Source organism: Pollicipes pollicipes, unplaced genomic scaffold (genome assembly GCF_011947565.3).
Source record: "Pollicipes pollicipes isolate AB1234 unplaced genomic scaffold, Ppol_2.1 Scaffold_1600;HRSCAF=1878_pilon_pilon_pilon, whole genome shotgun sequence".
Lineage (NCBI taxonomy): Eukaryota > Metazoa > Arthropoda > Thecostraca > Pollicipedomorpha > Pollicipedidae > Pollicipes > Pollicipes pollicipes.
Genome location: NW_023595962.1, coordinates 12,137,745 through 12,162,607, shown reverse-complemented (window position 1 = coordinate 12,162,607; position 24,863 = coordinate 12,137,745). Strand labels below are relative to the sequence as shown.

At 50.9% G+C, this 24,863-nt stretch overlaps 1 protein-coding gene across 1 annotated transcript in view; it reads right to left on the bottom strand.

Moving 5' to 3' along the window:
* The window catches only part of LOC119093203 (calcium/calmodulin-dependent protein kinase type II alpha chain), a gene marked incomplete in the record, with an annotated part of 241,694 nt that overhangs the window by 49,519 nt on the left and 167,312 nt on the right, over positions 1 to 24,863 (bottom strand). The window contains 9 exon segments of the mRNA XM_037216120.1: positions 362 to 404; positions 1,884 to 1,967; positions 3,124 to 3,246; positions 4,890 to 4,984; positions 8,545 to 8,628; positions 9,579 to 9,681; positions 16,038 to 16,176; positions 18,266 to 18,320; positions 24,637 to 24,696. Coding sequence (XP_037072015.1) covers positions 362 to 404; positions 1,884 to 1,967; positions 3,124 to 3,246; positions 4,890 to 4,984; positions 8,545 to 8,628; positions 9,579 to 9,681; positions 16,038 to 16,176; positions 18,266 to 18,320; positions 24,637 to 24,696 — 786 coding nt within the window.

Genomic DNA, 24,863 nt, shown 5'->3' with positions numbered 1-24,863 from the left:
GGGCTACCGCATTATTACTGCCGCATTAAGTGACCCTTGCAGTCATTCAATGATACAGAGTCTGAAACATGGCCACAATCTGTCTGATCCACAGAAAGTGTGACATGCATCCCAAACTGAGGTATTATGCTGGCGTCCCTGTGCGTCGCTGGCGTTTCTGTACGTTCCTGTACGTTTCTCTACGTCACACATCGCTGTGTACGTCACATGTCGTCATGAAGTCACACGTTGCTTTGTAGTCTTACGTCGCCTTGTGCGTCACACGTCACCCTGCACGTCACACGTTGCCCCGTACGTCACACGTCACGCTGTGCATCACACATCAGCCCTGGTCGCTCGGACGCTCTGCTCCGCTACTCACTGGAGAAGTTCCTCGTCGCGAGCATTGTCGTCAGGATCGCGCCCTGGAACAGCACAGAGAAAACTGAAAGCAGTGCGTGCACACCAGTGACGTCATCTCTGGCACGTTGAATCATTTGTTTGCCGCAAGAAATGCGTCAAAAGTCAGACTGACCGGTGGTGCAGCACAGTCAGCCCATCAGCAAAGGTGAGGCAAGTCTGAGGTTGTTGACTTGGACGGGTTCTGTTGTGTCGTCGGACAAGACTCACCACCCACATTATAATTTATTTAACGATTTGTGGTGGCTGCAGGACGTTGTTTTGACAAAAGGCTTCGCCTGTCATTGAAGTGTTACTCCGCTGGTGATTAGCTGACTAAACAAACAAGCTTGTTCCTGTGCGACCGCATTATCGTGGCCCGGGCTATTCTCATGCTGACAATGCGCCAGCTTCCGGTCTCACACCTCGGTTGCTGACTGAAAACGCGTCTCAGCACCGGCAGCCGATGCACTCATCGAACTCTGTGTCATTGGAAAGGTGATGGCGACACTATCCGAAGAGAAAGTGGAAAATTTCAGGAACTGCGGGGCTGATAACACACGGACTGCCTTTAATGAGAAATCAGAGCACTGTCACTTCAGGTACGGACTGCCGTTAATTAGAACCCAGAGCATTTTCACTCCAAGGACGGCCTGCCGTTAATGAGAAACCAGAGCATTGCCACACCAAGTATCATTCTTATTTCGTTTTGTGTCGACGTCCCTTCCCTATATTGTGATTCCTCGTTGCTGTGTGATATCTCTCCGAACAATTATCACCGCACGCAGCTGCTGAAGCCGTCGAGGCCAACAGTGAACGCCGGGATCAGAAAACTTGCTTGCGGTGGCGGTCCAGCCGATATCTCTTAATCTACAGCACCACACCTTCATCGCTTGGCCACATTACACTATGGTTCCCATGCCACTTACACCCCCACCCCTCCCACTCCCCACAAGGTGGCTGTGTTTCAAACCAGACATGAACGGACGCAGGACGGCCTGGAAGAACAAACGAAGGCAAAAGTGGACGGCAGATGTCATGATTGGGCAGTGGCCAACATGATAGGAGAGCAGCTAACACGATCGGACAGCAGATGCTATGCACGGGCAGCGGGGAACACCAGGCCCGGCACACTGTGCCTGACCGGGTCCTGTTGGCCAGGCCGGCGCCGGCCGTCCCCCTCCCTGCAGCTTCAGCTGCCACACCTACCATAGCCGCCACACCTGCCACGGTTGCCATAACTGCTACACCTACCACAGCCGGCATACTTGCCACGGCTTGCCTCAGCCACCACACCTGTCACACCTACCACAGCCGCCACACCTGCCACATCTGCCACGTTTGCCACAACTGCCACACCTACCACAGCCGGCACATCTGCCACGGTTGCCATAGCTGTCACACCTACCACAGCTAGCACACCTTCCCCACCTGCCACGCCTGCCATAGCCGCCACACCTGCCACAGTCGCCACACCTGCCACAGCCGCCGCACCACGCGCTCACCTTCAGCTTCCGGCGGGCGTTGAACTTCTTCAGACACTCGACTGTCTGCTGTCGGTGCACCACCGAGGCGACACGCTCGCGTTGCTGTAAAACGGGGAACGGATGAGAACCGTACCGGATACGTCCGCCGCGGTACAGGGCGTGTCACGGGTGTACCCGCGTAGGTACAAGCCGCGTGCGCCGCTGCATTAAGTGTGCAGGGTCCTCGGACTGCGCACCCGGCCTGCTGCGCTCGACTGTTGCGGGTCCCTGCTCTAAACCGCGCACCGTTGGGCCTAACCCAGCTCTGTGGTGGAAGTGACTCAACTGGTTCACTCTAGAGCATATGGCACCGATATTTCGGTATGAACCCAGCTGATTTTCTGGTGAATTTCCTACATACACCCTGATTCCCCGACTGTTGTACCAGTGACGACCCACCCTGGTCCTATTTTTCTATCCATCCGTGTTCTAGGGCAGTCCTGTCATTCCATTGTACCTTTCGTGGATGGCCAGCTACGCGAAATAATTGAGTGACGTTCCACTAAGTTTTTACCAGAGCAACGACAAAACCTGATGAGTACAGTTACGTGATTTGTTTTTGTTCCTTTCAAGAGGGTCAGTACAGTACTGACAAGCAATTTCGATCACAACGCCTCAATGTATACCAATATTCATATTGAATAAAATATCGGACCCTTGACAAAACCCAACCGATTGGTTATTTTACGTCCCGGGAATTTTTTTTAGTACATATTCGTTTCTAATGTATCGGATTTTGACAAATTGGTGCTGTTAATTTTTGTAAGAAGGTCTCGTGCGATTGTGTTTAAACTCCATAAATAGCAAGAACCATGCGCATTCGCAAGCAAACCAACGTAAAGCAATGCGTAACGGCCATACTTCCTCATATCGCATACGCATAACGTATGCGACATGAGGAGCCGTGACCGTTTCCCACCCTCGTCACGTGATGTCCTTCGTCGCGGATCGATGCTATGTGCAGATCTTGGCGGCAGATTCATAAGGGGGCGTAATGGCCGGGTTGTTCACGCCTTCGACTCTCTCGTGGGGGCCGGGGTTCGAACACCGGTTGTCTCATAAACCCTGAGCGTTAATATGGCCACTGCCGTCGATGACGCCCCGTAAAGGGCCACGCGTCGATGTGAGCCGATTCCTTAAAAAAGGCAGCTGCACAGCTTGTGCAGATCACAGCTGCAGATCCACACCATGCGCAGATCCCGGCGATAGGTCCACTCACGCAGATCCAGGGGTGTTTGAGCGCCTCCGTGGCGCCGATCCGCCGCTGCGGGTTCACCGTCAGCATCGAGTTGATGAGGTTCTTGGCCTCCGGTGTCACCGTGTCCCACTCCGGGGACGGGTACTGGAAACAGGGGACCGGGGCGGTGACGCTATGCCGGGCGACGGCACTCCGGAGTTGCCAGACTGGGGACGGCATGGCACTCCGGAGTTGCCAGAGTGGGGATGGTACGTCACTCCGGAGTTTGCCGGAGTGGGGACGACACGGCACTCCTGAGTTACCGGAGTGGGGACGGCACGGGACTCCGGAGTTGCCCGAGTGGGGAAGGCACGGCACTCCGAAGTGCCATCTGGGGGGGGGGGGGGGGGGGGCGCAGACGCGACACGAGGACGACAGTGTCCGACAGTGGTCGACAGTGGCCGACAGTGGCGATGTCGGGGTGGTGATCACGAGCGAGCACTCGACGTGTGTAATTGACCCCAGCATTGACGCGCGGTGTCATCACAACACGGCAGCCAAACCTACGTCCTCAAGTCTAAATCCTTGCCAATTCGACTCATCCTTTCCAAACTTGAAAGATAACGTAGTACGGAAGTGAGATTGATGGGACGAAAAGACTAACGAACAAAAACACTAGTTCAACTTATGATCGTGAGCATCAAAACAATAGCGTCGCGTTGCTTTTGAAGGGCAAGGCCATCTGTAACGATCCAAACATTACGAAGGCGCACCTGAGCACCTTTAGCTCTTTGATCGCCTAAAGGCGCGCCAATTCGCACCAACCTTTCGCGGCCGGTTTACAGCTTTGGGAACACATCGCCGGGATTAAAACGCGTTAAAAGTCGGCCCACAAGGCGACGCTAGCGCGGAGCAGGTGTTCACGTTTGGGACCGGCACTGATGCACGCAATGAATTTACCAAACTGCCGCCTATGCCTCGCCCACCCCACGGGGTGTATGCTGATGCTTCTAGCATTCAGAAAGAAGCACCACGGCTGTCCTCGAATTTAGACCATAGCATTCAATTCAGATTCATATTCGTACAACTGAATGCGATTGAGTCACCGCCTCCATACATTCTGCAATTATAATTGGTCGAATGGATATGTGAGACCGCGAAATGTATCCCCTGATCTCCCAAGTTGGCACGGCGATTATCTGAGCCCCGAAATACACCGGGCCGCCAGCATCATTGGACATGTGTATCCGTATCGGAACTCACTGCTCCGAGTTTTTAAACAAATACAAAAGAAGGCTAGACGCGAAAAATTACAAATGTCGTAATGATGGCTCCGGGAAAACCCATTGCAGCCCCCGAATACCTGCAACCAATCACGGGTGTAGAATGGACATGTGTTGCGATACTTTCGTGGGCCTGGGTGGTCCAAAGCTGTGTACAGTGTGAGTGAAATGAAAAAGCAAAGTTTGAAATTATAACTGAGCTTGGACAAAATGAGAATAAAAGGTAGTATTTAAACCACTTTGTTGTGTTGATCCGGATCTTTCGGCTTTCAACCTGATGTTTCAAGCATTTCACCTTTCAACCTGATGTTTCAACAGCCTCCGTTGAGCCAGAAGAACGGGTCACATCTTATGCCCTACGATAGAGGTGTTGGCCCCATCCCAGCCTAGGCTAACTGGGAAGGGCCTCGACCAGGGCCCGCCGCTCAGGGCCCGCTGTCGGCAGGACACGAGCCCCGGGGCTCTTTATCACCACTCGGAGACAGCTGGGACGATCACTAGTGCTCCAGCACCAGCTCCACTCACGTCGTAGGCGCCGGACTTGATTTGGGCGTACAGGCGGTGCTGATCCTCGTCCCAGAACGGCGGGTATCCCACAAGCAGGATGTACAGGATCACGCCTGCAACAAGAGGGCTAAGCGTCCACCAACGGCATGTTGCAGAGAACCAAGGAAAACTGGATCAGGGTGACTGACGCTGGTGACTGGAGGGTCAGGATGACTTATGCTGGTGACTGAAGACCAGGGTGACTTATGCTGGTAACTGTAAAATCAGGTTGACTGACGCTGGTGACTGGAGAATCAAGTTGACTGACGCTGGTGACCGGAGGATTAGGTTGCCTGACACCGGTGACTGGCGAATCAGGTTGACTGACGCTGGTGACCGGAGCCTCAGGGTGACTGATTCCAGTAGCTGCAGGATCAGTGCGACTAACTGTTGTCCCGGCTTTATTCGCGGCAGGAGGCGCTTCAGCTGAGCGACGGTCAGCAGCCGCGAACTCGCCGACACCGGGCAACTGGGACGACACCGTTACATTCACAGAACCCCCCCCACCCCCACCCACATCAGGGGCAACGGAAGCTCTCCCAAGTTCGGGAAGGTGATAACCATTTCCGCTCAGCGCTTGCTAGTCATCAACTAGAAGGTCACTGTCAAATTTCCAGGACTTGGCGGAGGAGGGGAGGGAGAGCTCAGCCCAGCCACCTGCCAGTCTGGTGCCGGCGCCCTTGCCCATGTCGCAGTAAGTTACTGGGAACACAGCAACCAAATTTGTGCATGCTTGATAATGCTACGGTCTATGGTTATAAGCATTGGCATGCTACGCTGAAAAAGTCCGATATCCGGAGAAAATTGACATGGGTCTTGGCCAAGTGGGGCCCATCATTAACCCAGCAGCATGCAAATTAATCAGAGAATCATGCTGAAGCCAGTCTGCTGTATTTCCGAAAGAGTACTATACGGTTAGATTTCTGGTTTAGAAGTGACATAAGGGAGGGCCACATCAACCCCCCACCCCCTGCGCATCCACGTTTTGAAAGATATCAAATCTGGGCCAGGGTAAGTGTCGCGATGTGGCTCTCGTCGCTTTGATTAAATGTCGCTTTAAGGTACGCACCGGATGCCGATCTTACTATATGCCTAGATCATGGGTCTGCCGGACAGCGTCCGACCGGATCCGACCGAAATCTGAGGACACTTCTTCCTTTCCGGTCCGCTTTGGCCTTTCAGATTGACGCCCGAGCCTTTTCAGATTGACGCCCGAGCCTTAAAGATGAAATTGGCAACTCGGAGACAAAATTGGCAACTCTTTTTTCGCCATTGGCAAAGTTGGCAGCTCGGAGACGATAGCATGCAACGAATAGAGTTGGGCATCCGCTTCAGACTCGGCCATCCTACATCCTGCTGCAGTCTTAGATATGTTGCTGTCCGGTGCATAGCAGGAAGTCATCCGCACACGGAACGGGTCTCTCCCTCTCTTTCGTTTTAATTCTTGGGAGCTAGAGTACATGAAAACGTTGGTTTAATGTTTAGGCCAGCAAAAGTGCTTGGTCTTCCTATGATGTGACAAAATAGGCTGAGCTGCGCTCGCACTTCCGGTCAGAACCAGCAAGATCGCAAAACATTTACCCAAAGCTGATTAACAATGATCCTGTCCCGCCGATATCATCTAGCCACCAATACGGTCACTTTCGCGGTTCTGTCTCATTACCAGCTGCTGGCTGCGGCAGCAGCTGGACACAGCCATCATATCCGTCCCATTATCACTACCAGGCTCAGGCCGCACGCACGCGCTCGCTCCGGGCTACCCCTGGCGCGGCGACACCGACTCTACACGCCATGATGCGGAGGTGGGGAGCGCGGAGCCAAATTTCGCCTGAAACGCACCATCAGGCTCCCACACGTGTTACGCGAACGACAAATGGCCAAACGTACACCAAGGTATGTCTTCAGATCTGGTCGGCGCGCCCGCCACGGAAGTAGAATTATCCGCAAAGCATTGGAACGGAAAAAAGCGAATGTCCCCACCAAAGGAAAGTCCTCAGAAAAGGAAGGCAAATGACTTCACCAAAGGGAAAATCCTCAGAAAAGACGGCAAATGTCTCCAGGAAAGGCCAGAAAGCTGATGTAAGTGGAAGGCGCCGTCAAGTGTTGGTTGCCTGAATGCTGCAAGCGAAATTGCTCGACGCGTCGTTCATCAGGATTCAAAGGAATGCTAGAAATGGAACGAAGAAAACATGAAATAGCAATAATGTCCAGAAGCGAGAAACCGCGCTGTAGGGCCACAGTCAATGTAACACACGCATTCAGTCCAGAAGCAGAAAACAACGCTGTAGGGCCACAGTCAATGTAACACACGCATTCAGTCCGGAAGCATAAAACAGCGCTGTAGGGCCACAATCAATGCAACGCACGCATTCAGTACAGAAGCAGAAAACAGTGCTATAAGGCCACAGTCAACAGAACACGCGCACGCCCGCACGCACACGCCCGCACGCCCACACGCCCGCCCGCACGCACGCATGCATGCATGCACGCACGCACGCACGCACGCACGCCGGCGCACGACACACACACACACACACACACACACAAACCCCGACAAGCGCGGGAAGTATGTCAGTACAGCGGGGTCACGCTTGCTGGGCGGGTTTCTGCCGACCGTGCCCATCTCTCACGGTCAGACACTACAGCAACGAGCGTCGGATTAGATCAATAGGGAAGCGCGGTGTTGCCGGCGGCTCTGTCAGGTCACCACGGTGTGCGGCTGGGACGGGCCGCGGTCAGCTGCCGCTGTGGCGACAGGGCCCGAAGAGGCCCCCCCGCGCCGAGGGCCCTCAGAACAGCCGGTGAATAGCACAAGCCGACGTACAATCGGCAAACAACCGATGAAAGTACGCGCCGACGAACAACCGGCAAACAAACGACGAATAGCACACGCCGACGAAGAACTGGCGAACAACCGACAAACAGCAAATGCGAGGGTGTCGTGACGAGAAATCGGTTCGTTGCCACGACGAGCCTTCGGTTCAACGCTTCTCAGTGCGGGAACGCAGTGCCAATCAACAACATAACAAGCGGGAGTGAGCTTATATGATCTCATCAAAAACCTGTCCAGTCTCAGAGCTGGCGAGTTGCATCAGTGCTCGGAGCGGGTTCTCGGTGGGTCTCGTGCGTCATCGAGTGTTTTTTTGACATCATTGAAACCGGATCTGACGGAGCGAGTCCGACCAAATTAGACAGCAATGCACCGAGCAGCGCCATTATCGAGTCAATGAGAGCGATTTAGTATTCTCTACATCGGTCGTATAGTACGGCGTTGTAACAAGCTACGTGCAGCATACGTGTGTTACGGCGGGTATTACTGCTACGGCTGTTGCTGCTAATCTTGCTAGACATATTTGCCAGTCTGACGACAGACGACAGACGACGGATGACAGACAGTCAAACGGACCGACCGATAAACCGACAGACAGAGCGACAGACAGACAGACAGACAGACAGACAGACAAACAGAAGGCCAGGCAGACAGACAGACACACAGACAGACAGAGAGACAGACAGACAAACAGATAAACAGACAAACAGACAGACAGACAGACAGACAGACAGACAGACAGACAGACAGACAGACAGACAGACAGACAGACAGACAGACAGACAGACAGACAGACATACTCACCGCATGCCCAGACGTCCACCGGCTTTCCGTAGGGCTCCTTCTTGAGCACTTCCGGCGACAGATAGCCCGGCGTACCGGCGAAGCCTGTTGGACGTCACACAGAGTCAGCTCGGCCTGACTGAGCAGTACCGTGTCGGACCCACGGCCACCTCAGACCACTGGGAACGCAAGTCTGCTGCGGCACAGTGCCCGTCGCTGGTTCTCAGTGACGTGTAACGAAGTCGCACGTCTCCGGACGGGGATGTCTCGGACACGGCGTGGTAGGTGAGATCGCTGAAAGAGATCTGTCGGATGAGATCGCTCAGATAAGATCGCTCGGTGCTCAGATAAGATCGCTTTGTGCTCAGATAAGATCGCCCAGACGAGCTCGCCCGGCGCTCAGATAAGATCACTCGGCGCTCAGATGAAATGCCAAGAGAGATCGCTCGGATGAGATCGCTTGGCGTTCAGATCAGATCGCTCAGCAGTCAACAGCCGCGTATGAGGCAATGTGTCAAACGAACTGCAGCCGGCAGACCCAATAACACAGTGGATATGAAAGCCGGATTGGAAATCAATGAACGGGATACTCATATCAAATCTGTGTAGCCAGGAAAGTTTTTCCCAAAGCTAGGTCGGTTTATGAGACCCGCAACATTACCGAATGTTTTCCGAGCAGAATTTGTTAAACATGCGTAGACCGGTGCTTACTGCACAAGCACAAGTCAGAATGCTTTAAGCGATCGCTCCCGAATAAAAACAACACTCTAGGCAGATTGGGCCTATTCGTTTGCAACACAGATGGGCAGCACCAATGGTGAATGAAGCCGGTCCCCGCCTCACCGAACCACTAGTGATCAAAGTGCGCCGCCATCTTAACGGCGCGCTATTGATTGAAGTGTGTCATCCCTTATCGAACCACTAGTGATTGGAAATTGCCACCGCCTTACCGAACCACTGGTAATTTAATGTGCCACCATCTTAACGGGCCACTAGTGACTGAAGTAACACCGCCTTACTGAGCCGCTAGCGACAGAAGTGCGCCACTGCCTTACCGAACCAGGCCTGCTGCTCGCCCTGCACTTCAATCGCCAGGCCAAAGTCTGCCAGCTTCACTGCCGCTCCCTTCGCCTTGCTGGCCAGCAGCAGGTTTTCAGGCTGTAAAGACAACGTTAATTCAGTTCAGTTCACGTCACTTCGCCAATCCGCTGGACGCAAATCCAAACCGCACACGCCAGCGGCTTCCTTCGTTGGTAGAAAGCTTCGTGGTGAATCTCAGTGGCTCACAGCACATCTCAAAGTTTGTCAGCGTTCGTTAGGGTTTGGCAGCGGATGGAGAATTTTGGCTGTTATTAGTGAAACTTATCACACCGGCCATCGTCGCGCATGAACACAATTTGCCCAGAAATGTGCTTGCGCTAAAGCGCAAACATCCCTGGAAAGACACGTGGTGCTTAAATGTAAGCCATTTGCATTCTTTTGAAATGAACTCCACTTATTTCATCCAGTACCAGGAATTCAGCCTTTATCATTCAACATAAATTAAGCTCGATGTTTGTGTTAATCATGTCATCATTCAACGAACACATCAACAATTTGTAAATTTGATAAAGGCCGGACCCAAGCAGGCGGTCGACGACTTTAACACGTAATCATGTCATTATCGGCTCTGGGAAATTACAACTGCTGCAAGTAGATGGCTCCAAGGGAAATGCGTTCCAGAGTTTCCAGGTAGCAATCACGCGTGAGCGCGGCCCAGACGTGGGAGATTCGGTACCGCGACTGCGACAGACGCTGCTGAATCAATACCGGGAGCTCTGGAGCGGCCACGGGACCGAAAGCATTGGAACACTGATTGCGTCAGGAAATATGGTCTAAAGACCAGTCATAGACCAGTAACAAGCTACAGGCATCGCCTTGATTGTGCCACGAAATACGATCCAGAGGCCAGTCAAAGGCAAGTAATCAGCTATAGACATCACGTTGATTGTGCCAGGAAAGAGGGCCCAAAAACCAGCCACAGACCAGAAGCCAATCAACTTTTTGCCAAATGTCGTATTTCTGTGCTATTTCACGGGATATCCTACCGACCAGAGGCTGTCAAGACCACCTGCTAGCACCACATACCCGATTCAGTTCAGTTTAGACGGATTCACGGGATATCCTACCGACCAGAGGCAGTCTAGACCACCTGCTAGCAGCACATCCCCGATTCAGTTCAGTTTAGACCTTCCCTGATTTCCATTGACCCGGGAATGTTCCGAATGTTCACACGCTACGTATTGTTAGGTCACGAGTGTCACCAGCGCCAGGTCACCCTGAGCACCAGGCCACCCTGAGCATCAGGTCACCCCGAGCGCCAGGTCACCCTAAGCACCAGGCCACCCTGGGCACCAGGCTACCCTGAGCACCAGGCCACCCTGAGCACCAGGCCACCCTGAGCACCAGGCCACCCTGGGCACCAGACCACCCTGAGTGCCAGGCCTACCTGCGCACCATGCCACCCTGAGCGCCAGGACACCCTGAACGCTGGGCCACCCTGAGCACTAGGCCACCCTGAGCATCACGCCACCCTGAGCACCAGGCCACCCTGAGCACCAGGCTACCCTAAGCGCCAGGTCACCCTGAGTGCCAGGCCAACCTGCGCACCATGCCACCCCGAGCGCCAGGTCACCCTGAACGCTGGGCCGCCCTGAGCACTAGGCCACCCTGAGCACAACGCCACCCTGAGCATCATGTCACCCTGAGCACCAGGCCACCCTGAGCGTGAGGCCACCTTGAACGTCAGGCCACCGTGAACACTAGGCCGCCTTGAGCACCAGGCTGCCCTGGGCCCCAACGTACTGATCGACCAATTCGTGTTTCAGTTCATCGTAAGAAAAATTACCTCCTGTCATATCCTACACCCTTTCAAACACTAGAAGCGGCTGCCACTCCTCACAATGTCATTTCTGCGGATAGTGCTAATGATGCGGCCTGCCTTAACATGTTGGCGTTCGATGCTCTTCGTGACGCACCGCCCAGAGGTTATGTGGACGATGCTGAGATATTGATCACCTGGGGATATAGGCCAACAAACCCGGCCTCCACTGGCGTAACTCAACACGCGCTCGGGCGGGGGTCAAATTGCCCTCCCCCCTCCCTTGAAGGTTTTTCCAGAATGGTTTCTGAACGGCCCGGCGTAGCTGCGCCAATTTTTTATAGCTGTAGACAATTCAATAGAGGATCGTTTGGTGTGAAAAATTTGGATATCTTGTAAGGTCGCCGACCTGTGACAGGTTAAAGTCAGACCATTGTTTCAGCGAAGTCAATTTCTAGGGAATCGTTCATTCTGACAGCATTGGCTAAGCGTACCTGTCTTTGACTGTGTAAGGCGTCTTTGTCTGTGTAAACACTCCTTTTTCGGCAGCAGGTATTCTCGAATGCACTGTTGTTTGTACACGGCGACGTTCAGCCTAAATGACCGTGTTGGTCGCCTGTTTGAGGCTTCCTATGCTTCGTTTGTCGTTTTCTGTATGTCGATACAGACATTTTTCAAATTTAATTAATTTGTGAACGTTTAGATCAATTCAATAATCGGCTGCGAAATGGAGCACTCCACAAGAAGTATACAGTAAAACTCAGCACAAATATAAAAGCTCGGATGTCCTCGTATCTCCGCATAACACACGCTCGAAACACTTCAAAATAGTCGCATTTGAATACTGCATGAGCTAATTTGAGGTACATTTCCGTACGGCCGAAGCATTTTCTTTTCTTTTTTTTCATCATATCTTGTCTATGCCCTACTGCTACAGTGAATGTGCATCATGAGGGAAAGTTATCTTGTTAGCCATATGTCGTACGGTGGCATTGTATGACGATGATTCATCACTTTTGCATGTTGTTAATGGCTGCCATGTCTCTTATGCACAATATGTCAAGTGTGGTGACGCATCCGTGGTCTGTGGTGTAGGCTAGTCAGGTGTTGTGCATGACTTGTGCATTTCTGGCAAGCGTGGTGTTGTGGTGTGTGCGCATTTGGGTTTTCGGTGCACCCTCGCATAGGTGCATAGCAAAACGTCGGCTGAGACTTACTGAGACTTAAGGACACATAAACATATATATATATATATATATATATATATATATATATATATATATATATGCATGTATTAATTTAACAAAATATATATAAACATATATATATATATATATATATATATATATATGTATTAATTTACCAAAAGGGCCAGAGCACTTCCCGATGTACTCTCTGTGCTCTAACTTGTGCTGGGACTCGACATTTGAGCGTTAGTATGCTACCAATATCTGCAAATGTACTCTGATTTTACAGTCCATCGAACTCAGCATGCTTGCAGCACACGCTATCTTTCGTCACTATGTCAGGCCATATTTCGCGATGTGTGCGGGAGATCCGCGAGCTTCTTACGTGACGAGCCTGTGCAGGAGGCCACGGTATTCATTTGCGTAATAACTAGTACATGCATCTCATCAGTACGGATGCCAAAAACGTGACCTATTGCATGCATGGCAAGATGATCCGCGTGACGTCATTTGAAGCCGCGGAATGTGAGCTGCACCGCCCCACCAGACGTTGTGGGTAGTAAACATGAAAATCAATATCCAGCTTAAAGCATATCGGTTTGTATAGTATCCTGCCTGTTCGCATAATATGTGGCGTTTCAAAAATAAACATTAGCTCAGCGGATTGCGCGGTCTCCTGAGTATGCAAGCCCGCGTTGCAGGCAATCGTAGACTCCGGGACTCTCTTAGTCGTAGTCATCACTGTAGACTGCAGGGGAGTACATCAAGTGTCATTCCATAACTCGATGTAGTGATAGTCTTTTTCAACTTGATGCTGATATCCCTGCCTCTGCATGACCTCTGAACTTGGCGTTATATTTCCCGTATCATACGAAGTGTAGGTGAAATTTATTTGAGCTATATGGTCCACAGAGAAAATAGTTTCGAAAAGTGGACAACTCAATGGGCAAAAGTACAAGGAACTTGGTACCTTTGTTCAGCGAGACTTGTTGCCGGAAACTAGCTAGGCCAACGGGATTGGTTGCACGATACTGGCTAGCCCAGCAGGACTTGTTGCCGGAGACTAGCTAGCTCAGCGGAACTAGTTGCAGAAGACTAGCCAGTCCAGCGGGACTGGTTACAGGAGGCTAGCTAGCCCAGCGGGACTGGTTACACAAGACTAGTTAGCCCAGCGCGACTAGTTACAGGAGACTAACTAGTCCAGCGGGACTTGTAACAGGAGACTGGCTAGCTCAGTGGGACAGGTAACAGGATGCTAGCTAGCCCAGCGAGACTTGTCACGGGAGACTAGATAGCCCAGCAGGACTTATTGCATGCGACTAGCTAGTCCAGCAGGGCTTGTTGCATGCGACTAGCTAGCCCAGCGGGACTGATAACAGGAGACTAACTAGCCCAACGGAACTGATTACAGAAGGCAAGCTGGTCCGGCGGGACTTGTTACGGGAGACTAGCTAGGCCAGCGTGACTTGTTGCATACGAATAGCTAGTCAAGCAAGACTTGTTGTATGAGACCAGCTAGTCCAGCGGAACTTATTACACGAGACTACTTAGCCCAAAAGCGGCTTATTGCGGAGACCAGGTGGCCCAGCGGGATTTGTTGCATGCGACTAGTTAGCCCAGCGGCACTTGTTGCCTGCGACTAGCCAGCCCAGCAGGACTTGCTGTATGAGACTAGCTAGCCCAACAGGGGCTTGTTGCGGGAAGTTTCCCGACGGGCGCGTGCTGTAGGAGGATAGCCCGGCGTGGCAACTGCTGCAGGCAATTTACATGCAGTTGCAGGTTTCCGATTTTTCACAAAATCATATGATTACACGTTGGGGGCTGTTCATAAACAACATTACGCATGAAGAAGAAGGTTCTCTTTTAAACGAAGCGCAGCCGAAGTGTAACAAGAGGGTCTTTGGCCAGCGTACCGTTACGTTCATGCCTGGTTGGAAGCCATGGCGACCGTTTCATAACATATTTTAACTGCGCAACGACAGCGAGAGCTGCATTCTCGTCTATCGTATCCAGAGCGTAACCAGGGGGGGGGGGGATATGGCCAAAAATGCGTGAGGTTTTCACTGACGGTACCTTATTCTTAGAAGTTAGTGCATGGACTACATTAAGCTCTTGCCCTACTGCGGAAGGGCCGATGCCATCCCCACCCCCGCCAACATTTTCTGAGGACATCTCTCTGGCACGTCGTGTGATCGTGCTCAAATTGTCGGTAGCCTGTGGAACGTCATTGGGCATGTTTTATACAAAGAAAGCGCCTCTAGCGTTTCTGGTGTCAGAGCAGTGACTTTTCTAGAAACACTGCACGGCGATAAACGGCCGGCGCGGGCGGCGGACGGCGGATGACAACCGACATTGCCGCCGATTACGTGCCGTGGGCCGACCCTGTTAAAATAACAGACCCCTCCATCATACAAATATGTTCAAAACACCTAAAATTCCAACTTATGTGCCTGGAATTCAACTAGTAGCATACCTGGATAGGTTTCATGTCGCTACATGACATGGTCTTGTAAATGTATTCATTTCAAACTGAAAAGGTGCGATTTTCGGAAAAAATTGAACTCAAACTGACATAATAGGGCACTTTTCAGCAGTGCATCGCATCTGACCCTGTTCGCGTTATGAAAAATGGCAAAGCAATGCGTAGATATAATGCAATCACATACCCTTCTTTCAGATGATTGCCAGCAATGCTACTTCCGCGTGACCAAATTTAGCTTTCTGCGGACGATACACTGTTGACGTTTTGTAGATATGTCTGTAGATGATACTGTTCACGTGTCCTACCTTGAGATCCCTGTGGACGATACTGTTGACGTGGCTTACCTTGAGATCTCAACAGACGATACTGTTGACATGTCCTGCCTTGAGATCTCTATAGACGATACTGTTGATATGTCCTACCTTGAGATCGCTATAGACGGCACTGCTGACATGTCCCACCTCGAGATCCCCATAGACGACACTGTTGACATGTCCCACCTTGAGATCTCTATAGATAACACGTTGACGTATCCTGCCTCGATATCTTTGGGGACGATACTGTTGACGTGTCATAAGTTGAGATCTCTATGGGCGATACGGTCGACATGGCCTACTTTGGGAAATCTATGGACAACACCGTTGACGTGATCTACCTCGAGATCTCCATGGACGATACTGTGCGCGCATCCCTCCTTGAGATCTTTTTGGATGACACCGCTCGCATGCCCTGCCTTAAGATCTCTGCACACGATGCTGTTGACGTGTCACACCTAGAGATATCAGTGGACGATATATTAACTGACGTGTCCTACATTGAGATATCTATCGACGGATGGCACTGCTGGCGTTTCGTACCTTGAGATCTCTGTAGACGATGCTGTTGACGTGTCATACCTAGGGATGTCCATGGACGATATGAATATTAACTAACGTGTCCTACATTGATATCTCTACCGACGGATGGCACTGCTGACGTTTCGTACCTTGAGATCTCTGTGGACGATACTGTTGACGTGACAGTGGCTGACCGACTCCAGGATCTGCTGGATACAGTGAGAGGCGTCCGCTTCACTGTAGAACTCGCGAGCCACGATGTCCTCAAACAGCTCTCCGCCAGTCACTCTGTCGACACCAGACAGGGGTCAACAGCGCAAAAATAGTCCCCGGTTGTGAATCTGCAAAGACTAGGGTAAAGCTGAAAGCCTCCAGAAACTTTCCAACGTGAGATGCGAGCGCGGTTTGACGCCAAATATCTTCAGATCCTTTTCAAGGCCTTTTAAGTACTGACGAAGGCTGTAGACATACCAAACACCGTGGTGATACGGCAGCCAACATCCCAGTGGAGGATACCAGTCCGAATCCTGATCGCATTCGTTACGGAACACGAAAACGTTTGGTTAGGAAAGGTGCGTGCTCACTGATTTATCGGCGCTATTAGACTATACATAGAATTACGACAACAACAGGAAACACAACTGTAACGGTGAGAAAATGTGATGGTGGGCCAAGATCGCGAGCAAACTGACAACTGTCCCAGTTAGACTATCAAACGAATTTGAAAGATCCATAATGTGCGGATATGCCGCGTCAGGACCATGCTTGCGTAAAACATTATCACCGATATATTTCTGCTAGATGTCGATAAGTTTTTTATCTTACGCGGCACGTAATACATTTTTATAATATATACGTAATTCAAAGCGTTTGGCAGGTGGATACATCCTTCATAACTGGACTACATACGCGGTGGCATTTTTCCTGCTTGGGAGTTCCTGGAGGATGAGCCAGACAAGCACAGCAAGCAAACTCAATTGAAAAAAGAGCTTAACACAAACACCACGTGATGCAAAGACCCAAAGCAAGCTTACACTTCAACACACCGCCGCTCGGGCCCATTCCGAAGGTCACTGTAGGACATTGTAAAGGTCACTGCAGGACATCCGAAGGTCACTGTAGGACATTGTAAAGGTCACTGCAGGACATCCGAAGGTCACTGTAGGACAATGTAAAGGTTGCTGTAGGGCAATGTAGAGGTTACTGTAGGACAGTGTAAAGGTCACTGTAGAACAATGTAGAGGTCACTTTAGGACATTGTAAAGGTCACTGTAGGACATTGTAAAGATCACTGTAGGACATTTTAAAGGTCACTTTAGGAGATGGACGGGTGAAGGAGCCAGTAATCCTATTCCAGGCGGGCATATCATACGCCGCGGGCCAATTAAGCAAATGGAAAGGACCATGGCATGCACAGGCGCTGAGTACACGTTAATCAAGCAGCCGGCTCCATGCCGAGGCAAAATGGCGTCACGCACGAACGACCAGATCAGGTCACGAGCCAGTAAGACCCGTTCACGGAGCGACCAGAACAGGTCACGAGCCGGCAAGACTCATTCACGGAGTAACCACAACAGGTCACGAGCGGGTAAGACTCATTCACGGAGCGACCAGAACAGGTCACAGGCCAGTAAAACCCGTTCACGGAGCGACCAGAACAGGTCACGAGCCGGTAGGACAGCGGTGACCACGGAGTGACCAGAATTGGTCACCGAGTCACGAGGACAGTTCGTGGGGGATTAGGCCAGTAAGTGGACTCGCCAGGACGGTTGAGGACGGTTGATTGACTCATGAGGACGAGTGGCCAGGACAACTGGCCGTGCGGAAAGGACAGTTGGCGGAGCGGAGATGACAGTTGACGGAGCTGAGAGAACAGTTGACGGAGCTGAGAGAGCAGTTGGCGGAGCGGAGATGTCAGTTAACGGAGCTGAGTGAACAGTTGGCGGAGCGGAGAGAACAGTTGCGGAGCGGAGAGGACAGTTGGCGGAACAGAGAGGACGGTTGGCGGAGCGAAGAGGATAATTGGCGGAGCGGAAAAGACAGTTGGCGGAGCGGAGAGGGCAGTTCATGGAGTGGGGAAAACAGTTGACGAAACGGAGAGGACACATGGCGGAGCGGAAGGGACAGTTGGCGGAGCGGAGAGGACAGTTGGTGAAGTGGAGAGGACAGTTGGCGGAACGGAGAGGGCGGTTGGCGAAGCGGACAAATGGCGGAGCGGAGAGGACAATTGACGAAGCGGAGAGGACAATTGGCGGAGCGGACTGATGCCGACATCGATCAAGGCGATCAAGCCAAGAAAAGCATGCTGAGAGAAAAGAAACACACGTAGCTGCACCAAAAATAAATCACTTTTTGACACCAGACTGTTTGTACTTACAAATCAAAGACTAGGTAGTGAAAGCTCTCCTCTTGTATACTCTCATGAAGCCTGACTGAAAACGGAGGGCACGCTTGTTAGTGCAGGGTGTGACATTTCGTCTCCCTGTCGTCCCACAGCCAGATGACAGGCGACCTTCGGAGCGGTCGGCGGCTCACGATTCACAGAACCCAAAGCGACCTCCGGGACGAACACTCATATAGTCTGCCACCCCGACGGCTCAAAAGGCGTGTGCTACATGGAAAGCGGAAGAGAAATTTCGTTGTTCAAAACTGAAGAATGCTGAGATCCAGGTGACTCTAGGTCAAACCTAACTGCGCTTTCCGTCCGCAAATTTCGCGGGTACGCGGCCCGCCCGCAACTCACGTCCAAATTTGCTGAAAACCACATTGTATACCTTGAGCAGCGTGGTTTCCGCCGTGGCCACGTCACTAGGACGGCGAAACTCGACGCCACAGGTTCCTTATCAACCCATGAAGCCAATTATTTGGTCTCAACTCTGCCTACCGCTGACACACTGAAGCCGTCCGGCACGGCCGGCTGCTGGCGAAGCCAGGACGGAGCGCCGCGAGCGACCAATGGTGTTGGGACCAGCTGGGTAGTCGCCCCCAAGCGCTCCGAGGCGGCGCTGCCCTGGTACCGCACGTGACCTTGGAGCGACGCGGGGTTCTATTCTCGGCCAAACATTTTTAATCTCCCCCAACAAGCTTGTTTGCCATTCCCAAATGGTGAAAAGCCCTTTGCTTTAGGCCATCCACTCAGCTGTTTTTGGCCTTCCAGGTACATCCTCGCGACACAGACGCTTTATTGGCAAAACAAGGTGATGGCGCAAACTTGGATAACAGCCTCTAGCGGTCGGCGGTTTAGAGGTCAACTGTCGTCAGTGTACGCACTGCCATCTGGGGACGGGCTGAGATAAACTGCTGCAGATCGTGACCCCCGTGACCCGTGATCCGTGACTCCTGATCCGTGACCCGTGACATGAACCGTAATCTGCAACCCATGATTCGTAGTCCGTGACCCCTCGTGAACTTGGGTGTGACCCAAGTTAACCATGGTATGTGACCCATGATCCGTAGTCCGTGACCCATGACAGGTGGTCCTGACCCGTGAGCCGTAACCCATGACCCGTGACCAGGCTGGCACAGGCTGTGTCGTTGACTCCATAAAAGCGGAGGAACGGGACTGAAATATGGTAACGTGTCGTGTTCGGGAAGTAAACGTTATCACTTACTTTATTACATTTCACGAATACTTCACAAACAATGAGGTAAGATGAGTAAAATGTAACGCAAATAAACGTTCATCTTCATGAGCGCAGTTCTGTGTACAAGGAATTTGCTTTCCACTGTCTGCTGTACATGTCCATTTAAAGCAAGCGCGATCTCACGGTCATACAGCATGAACAGCCTGGACCTTGTTGGACCTGTTTTTGTGCCGTGCACATCTGACCGGCCAGAGAGACGTGGAGTCAGGACGTGGACTGTAACAAGACACCAATCTGACAGTGACATTTGGAACCTGAGGGGTTCAATCCGTGTAATAGGCCGGTACATCGTAAACGGAAGAATTAAATGCCATCAAACCGTCAACAAGAACCCTCAGATCAGACACCTAAGTTAGAGGTGGGCCGTATCTTGGGCCACTGCCACGGAAGTAGCATCAGGCAGGCTTGTGTACGCCAGTGGGGGGCCAGGTTACCGCCAAAGGGGAATCAAAGACAAAGGCTGTGGAAAGAATCACAGCCCAGCCCGAAATCCGGACCGAAACTGCTAGCCGGAGCGCCATAAAAGACGCCGCCACAGACGAGCACCACACAAAGAAATCACGAGCTATCAGATCAGCTGATCAGGCCAATGCCAAGAGTAATCCCCGGCGTAGAGTCAGCAGCACAGGCGAAACGAGCCGAATCAGCGACAGAGCCGCGGCCCCGCCCTCCCAGTCAGTTGATTGGGCGAATCAGGGACAGCCGGTGGTCTGGACGTCGGTGGTCTGGACGCCGGTGGTAAGGATGCCTGTAGTAAGGACACCGGTGGTGAGGACGCCGTTAATGAGGACGCCGGTAATACGGACATTGGTGGTAGGGACACTGGTAGTAGGGACACCGGTGGTAAAGACGCCGGTAATATGGACAACGGTAATAAGGACAACGATGGCAAGGACGCCGATGGTAAGGACACCGATGGTAAGGACGCCGATGGTAAGGACGCCGATGGTAAGGACACCGATGGTAAGGACGCCGATGGTAAGGACACCGATGGTAAGGACACCGATGGTAAGGACACCGATGGTAAGGACGCCGGTGGTCAGGATGCCTGTAGTAAGGACACCGGTGGTGAGGACACCGTTAGTGAGGACGCCGGTAATAAGGACATTGGTGGTAGGGACACTGATAGTAAGGGCACCGGTGGTAAAGACGCCGGTAATATGGACAACGGTAATAAGGACACCGGTGGTGAGAACGCCGGTGGTAAGGACACCGATTGCAAGGATGCGGGTGGTAAGGACACCGATCGTAAGGACGCCGGTGGTAAGGACACCGATCGTAAGGACGCCGGTGGTAAGGACACCGATCGTAAGGACGCCGGTGGTAAGGACACTGGTGGTAAGAATGCCTGTGTCACGGACGCCGGTGTTATGGAAGCCGGTCCGAACCGTGTGATATAACCGTGTTGAACGATGCATGGCTGAAGGCAATCGCATAGTAGAGCCGATCTTTTGGTATGAAAATTAGATATACCCTGTAAGGGCACTGACCTATGGTAGGTCTATATCAGGCCATATCTGTCAGAAGCGGCAAGGCGTACGGAATGCCTCAATCTGATGTGATCGCGTAGTGTTAGACGAAGCCATGCACCTTTAAGATGGTCTCTTAGACAAGGAGCTAACTGCATTCAGGATTGCGACTTGTTCCATTGACCTTGGGCATGGTGTAAACGTCAAAACAAGGAAAAGTCAAATCGCTCTTTTACGAGAGAACTCGCTTTAATAGGCAGTTTTATGGCCCTAAATTCGGATTTCTTGACTCTAGGGACGTCAATGGGTATTTTTAAGATCTCAATGAAGGTTTGAAGAGAAACTGACCTAAAATGACAGCAATACAACTTTAGTTTTTGGAGCATACAGTCTAGCATAGTCCTTAGCACTTATTCAACTCAAAATATCCAACCAATCTTAAAGGTTTCTGGTCACTTTTACAGTCTCAAGGTCAAATAAGGTCACTTACCTGTAATGGACAATAATGACCTTTTGTTTAGAACAGGCAGAAGAGGTCAACGGTGATTGCATGAGAAGATCTGCGGACACTTCGGACATAAATCTGGAGTTTGATCTTGTTTTACCATATTTGACCCGCAAGTCATAACCTAGGAATCTCAAACCTTGACACCAGTGTGTACACATAAATGTTTACCTATCCCGTTCATGTGATGTATTTATCTCTTTTATTTCTTGAGATCTCAGGGGGTTAATTTGACCCTCACCCGACCACCATAACATTCAGCCGGCCACCCGGGCAAGTGCTAAGAAAAATGATCAAGTGACCTGGCCTGCATTTCTTGATGAAGGGCTATATAACGACGTGTCTTATCAGCATGTGAAGGACAAAGTATCATTCCGATGCGTCATAACTGTACATTTGCGACCGCATATGATGTGGAGGCAAAAACAACTTGGCCTGCCGCCATGGAAGCTCCAAAGCAGACGATTATCAGGTATAAAAAGATATGTCATTTCTGCTCCCTTCATGATGTTTTGTAGTCCAGCACAAGGCAAAACATCGGTGGGTCAATGACGCGTAAACCTCTTGTGTGCCCTATGCGGTCGTTTTGTTGAAAAATTGCGCAGTGTGGCAGAGACGTTGTAGCTGAGTTATTATCCAGTCCAACTACATGATTGAAAAGCGAAATGTCGATAAAGTATTTTGCATATTAACGTAACCATAACAAAAACATCAGTATGAAGCACAGACTAGCGCGCCGCACCGCGTATTCCTTACCGCCACAACGGGTCCTTCAGCAGACTTGTGAGAAAAAGCATCTAACATGCAAGAGGGCTGTGATGAAAAAACTCAGAGGCGGAAGCGTCCCCATGACCACATTTATTCGATTTGTCTATTTTAATTAAATAGATTTTGATTACCGTCGTTTAATGGAATCATTGCATCATAATACGCCTTTCGTGTACTTAGTGGGGCAGAAGTAAAGTTAGGTAGAAAACATGGATGGCTCAAAAGCTCTAGAGCCCAAAAAAAAAACAGATCAGCTCCAAGACCAAATTAATTGAAAAAAATAGAATACTAAAATAATGGGGGATATATTATGGCACCCAAGAAAGAGCATTACATAGAAGTCCATGTTTTGCAAGCGCAAAGAGCCTTAGCACATAGAGGGCGCTGAAATTACTTTGCCGAATATGAGGAGAAAACAAATCCTGGTACGTTTCTATGACTGTCCTCTGGGCGTCGACCGCATCTAGATAATTATCTAATCACGAACACGCTATTTTAATATCAGTGCGACTTAAATATTAGGCAAAAATGACTCGAGAGCTACTTTAGTCAGCGACACGCAGTGTTCAGCACGCGCATCCAGAAATATGCAGGGCATGGTACCTGCGAGTACATCGGGTATTTTACGCTAAATGCATATGCATAGGGGTACTACAGTTTCACTGTGTTGGTCTTGAAAATTAGGGAGCTTGGAAGCATGCGATTTATATCACATGAAACCCAGGAATTGTCAAATGTCATGACACTCACTCGACCTCTGCGCGCTTTGGACTTTTTAAGAGCCCTTCGATTGCGCGCTCGTGCCTCAGAACGGTTGGTATGCTTTATTGCTATCGTCTTTGTTGACGAACATGCTTACTTTGACTTCAATAACCGTCGTTTAATTTCGAGAGCCTCAGCCCCCCGCCTTTGGGGGCTGAGGCTTTCCCCGATTTTTGGGGACAAAGAGCATGAGAATACTTAACGGGAGTCGCATGAGGACACGCCAGGGGTAAGAGTGTCACTATCTCAATCGACTGGGGGGGGGGGGGGCTGAGCCAATAAAGTTGACAAAATCTACCCCAAAATCCTGATTTCTAGCCGGACTCTGTCCACTTTCATTCGCGTCTTTGATGTACAACTGAAAACAAAACAATGTATATTTGGTCGGTTCCAAAACTGTTTTGATAATGAAGCATGATAGCCATTTGAAGTCAGCGTGATGGCGATAATGATAATACATGATGATAATATTGGTAGTGATGCGTTTCGAAACCTAGTGTACCAGCAGTTCAGCAATTTGCCGCATTTTTTGGCCCAGTATTCCATTCTTTACTTACATGCAATGGGAAGATGGTCTCAAAAGAGCATATGGTGGCTCAAATCAGCAGTGTGAGGCTCATCCCACCTCAAAGTATACAAAATAAAACCCCTGGTCAGTGGAATATACTGGGCGCCCGAGAACTTCCCACTGCCAGGCGTCCAGCATCTCATGGACTTCCTATTTCCGATGGGACATGGCGTTGTCCTGATCTGACCTGACTTGACCTGGCCTGACCTGACCTGACCTGATCTGACCTGACCTGCAGTCAGGATAACACCTTTCTCAAGTAGCTGGATATTTTTTTCCTGACGGCGTGTCGCACTCGTAACTGTGCATGGCTTATCTCTACGGATAAGGTTCGTTTACTTTCCTAACCGTCTCTGGTGTGGTTGTGGAGATCGAGCGCCCGGATTGCGGGTCATCTGCGGTGCTTTACCTGCCCGTGAAGAACGCTTAAACTTCGAACGGCTTCCTATGCTGGACACTGAGGGGCGAGACCGTGCGATAACCTGCTAACATATGCTGGCGGATTTGCCGAGCGGCGTGCGACATTCGATGGCGTCTCGCACGTGCCCTCTTGAAAACTGTTTTGCGTGCGCGTCACATCCGTAGCGTGTCAGCGTGTCAAAACACATCCCGTGTCATGCCAGCATCCCGTCACAACATCCCGTAGCGTGTCAGCGAAAATTGTCTCTTGCCCTCACAGCGAAACAAAGAAAGAAAGTTTACAGTGACAGTCAACTGGTGAGAAAATGCTGTCGTAAAGCTTCAGCAGCGCAAGTGCGTTGTTTTATATACAGATCAATCCGCTGAAACAATTGTGCGTGCATCTATACTATATGTTTACATATATATATATATATATATATATATATATATATATATATGCCTTTATATATACAGTGTTTCTCAGCGGGCGGTTAAGGCGTGAAATGGTCTCAACGGGCCGAACCGCCTTAAGCAAAGCAAAGGAAAACGGGACGTGTCTCAGAGGGCCACGTGGCAGCACGTGGACAGGGCCGGTGACCGACAGTGCCCTGGTCTCCGACACGATCTCACCGATGTTGGGATGCTGCAGCTTCCGACAGACGCGCGCTTCACGCTCCAGCTTCTGGAAATCTGAAACAGCCATTGTAGGCGGTCAGCAGAGCCGCACAACGGAAACCGAGGGTTGGGTCACCAATGGAAAGTGCATTAAAGCTACAAAGAAAATACGAGGTAACGTGGCTGCGATTTCATAGGTGTCACAACTACTGAGGAAGTAATTAAATATACTGGAAATAATA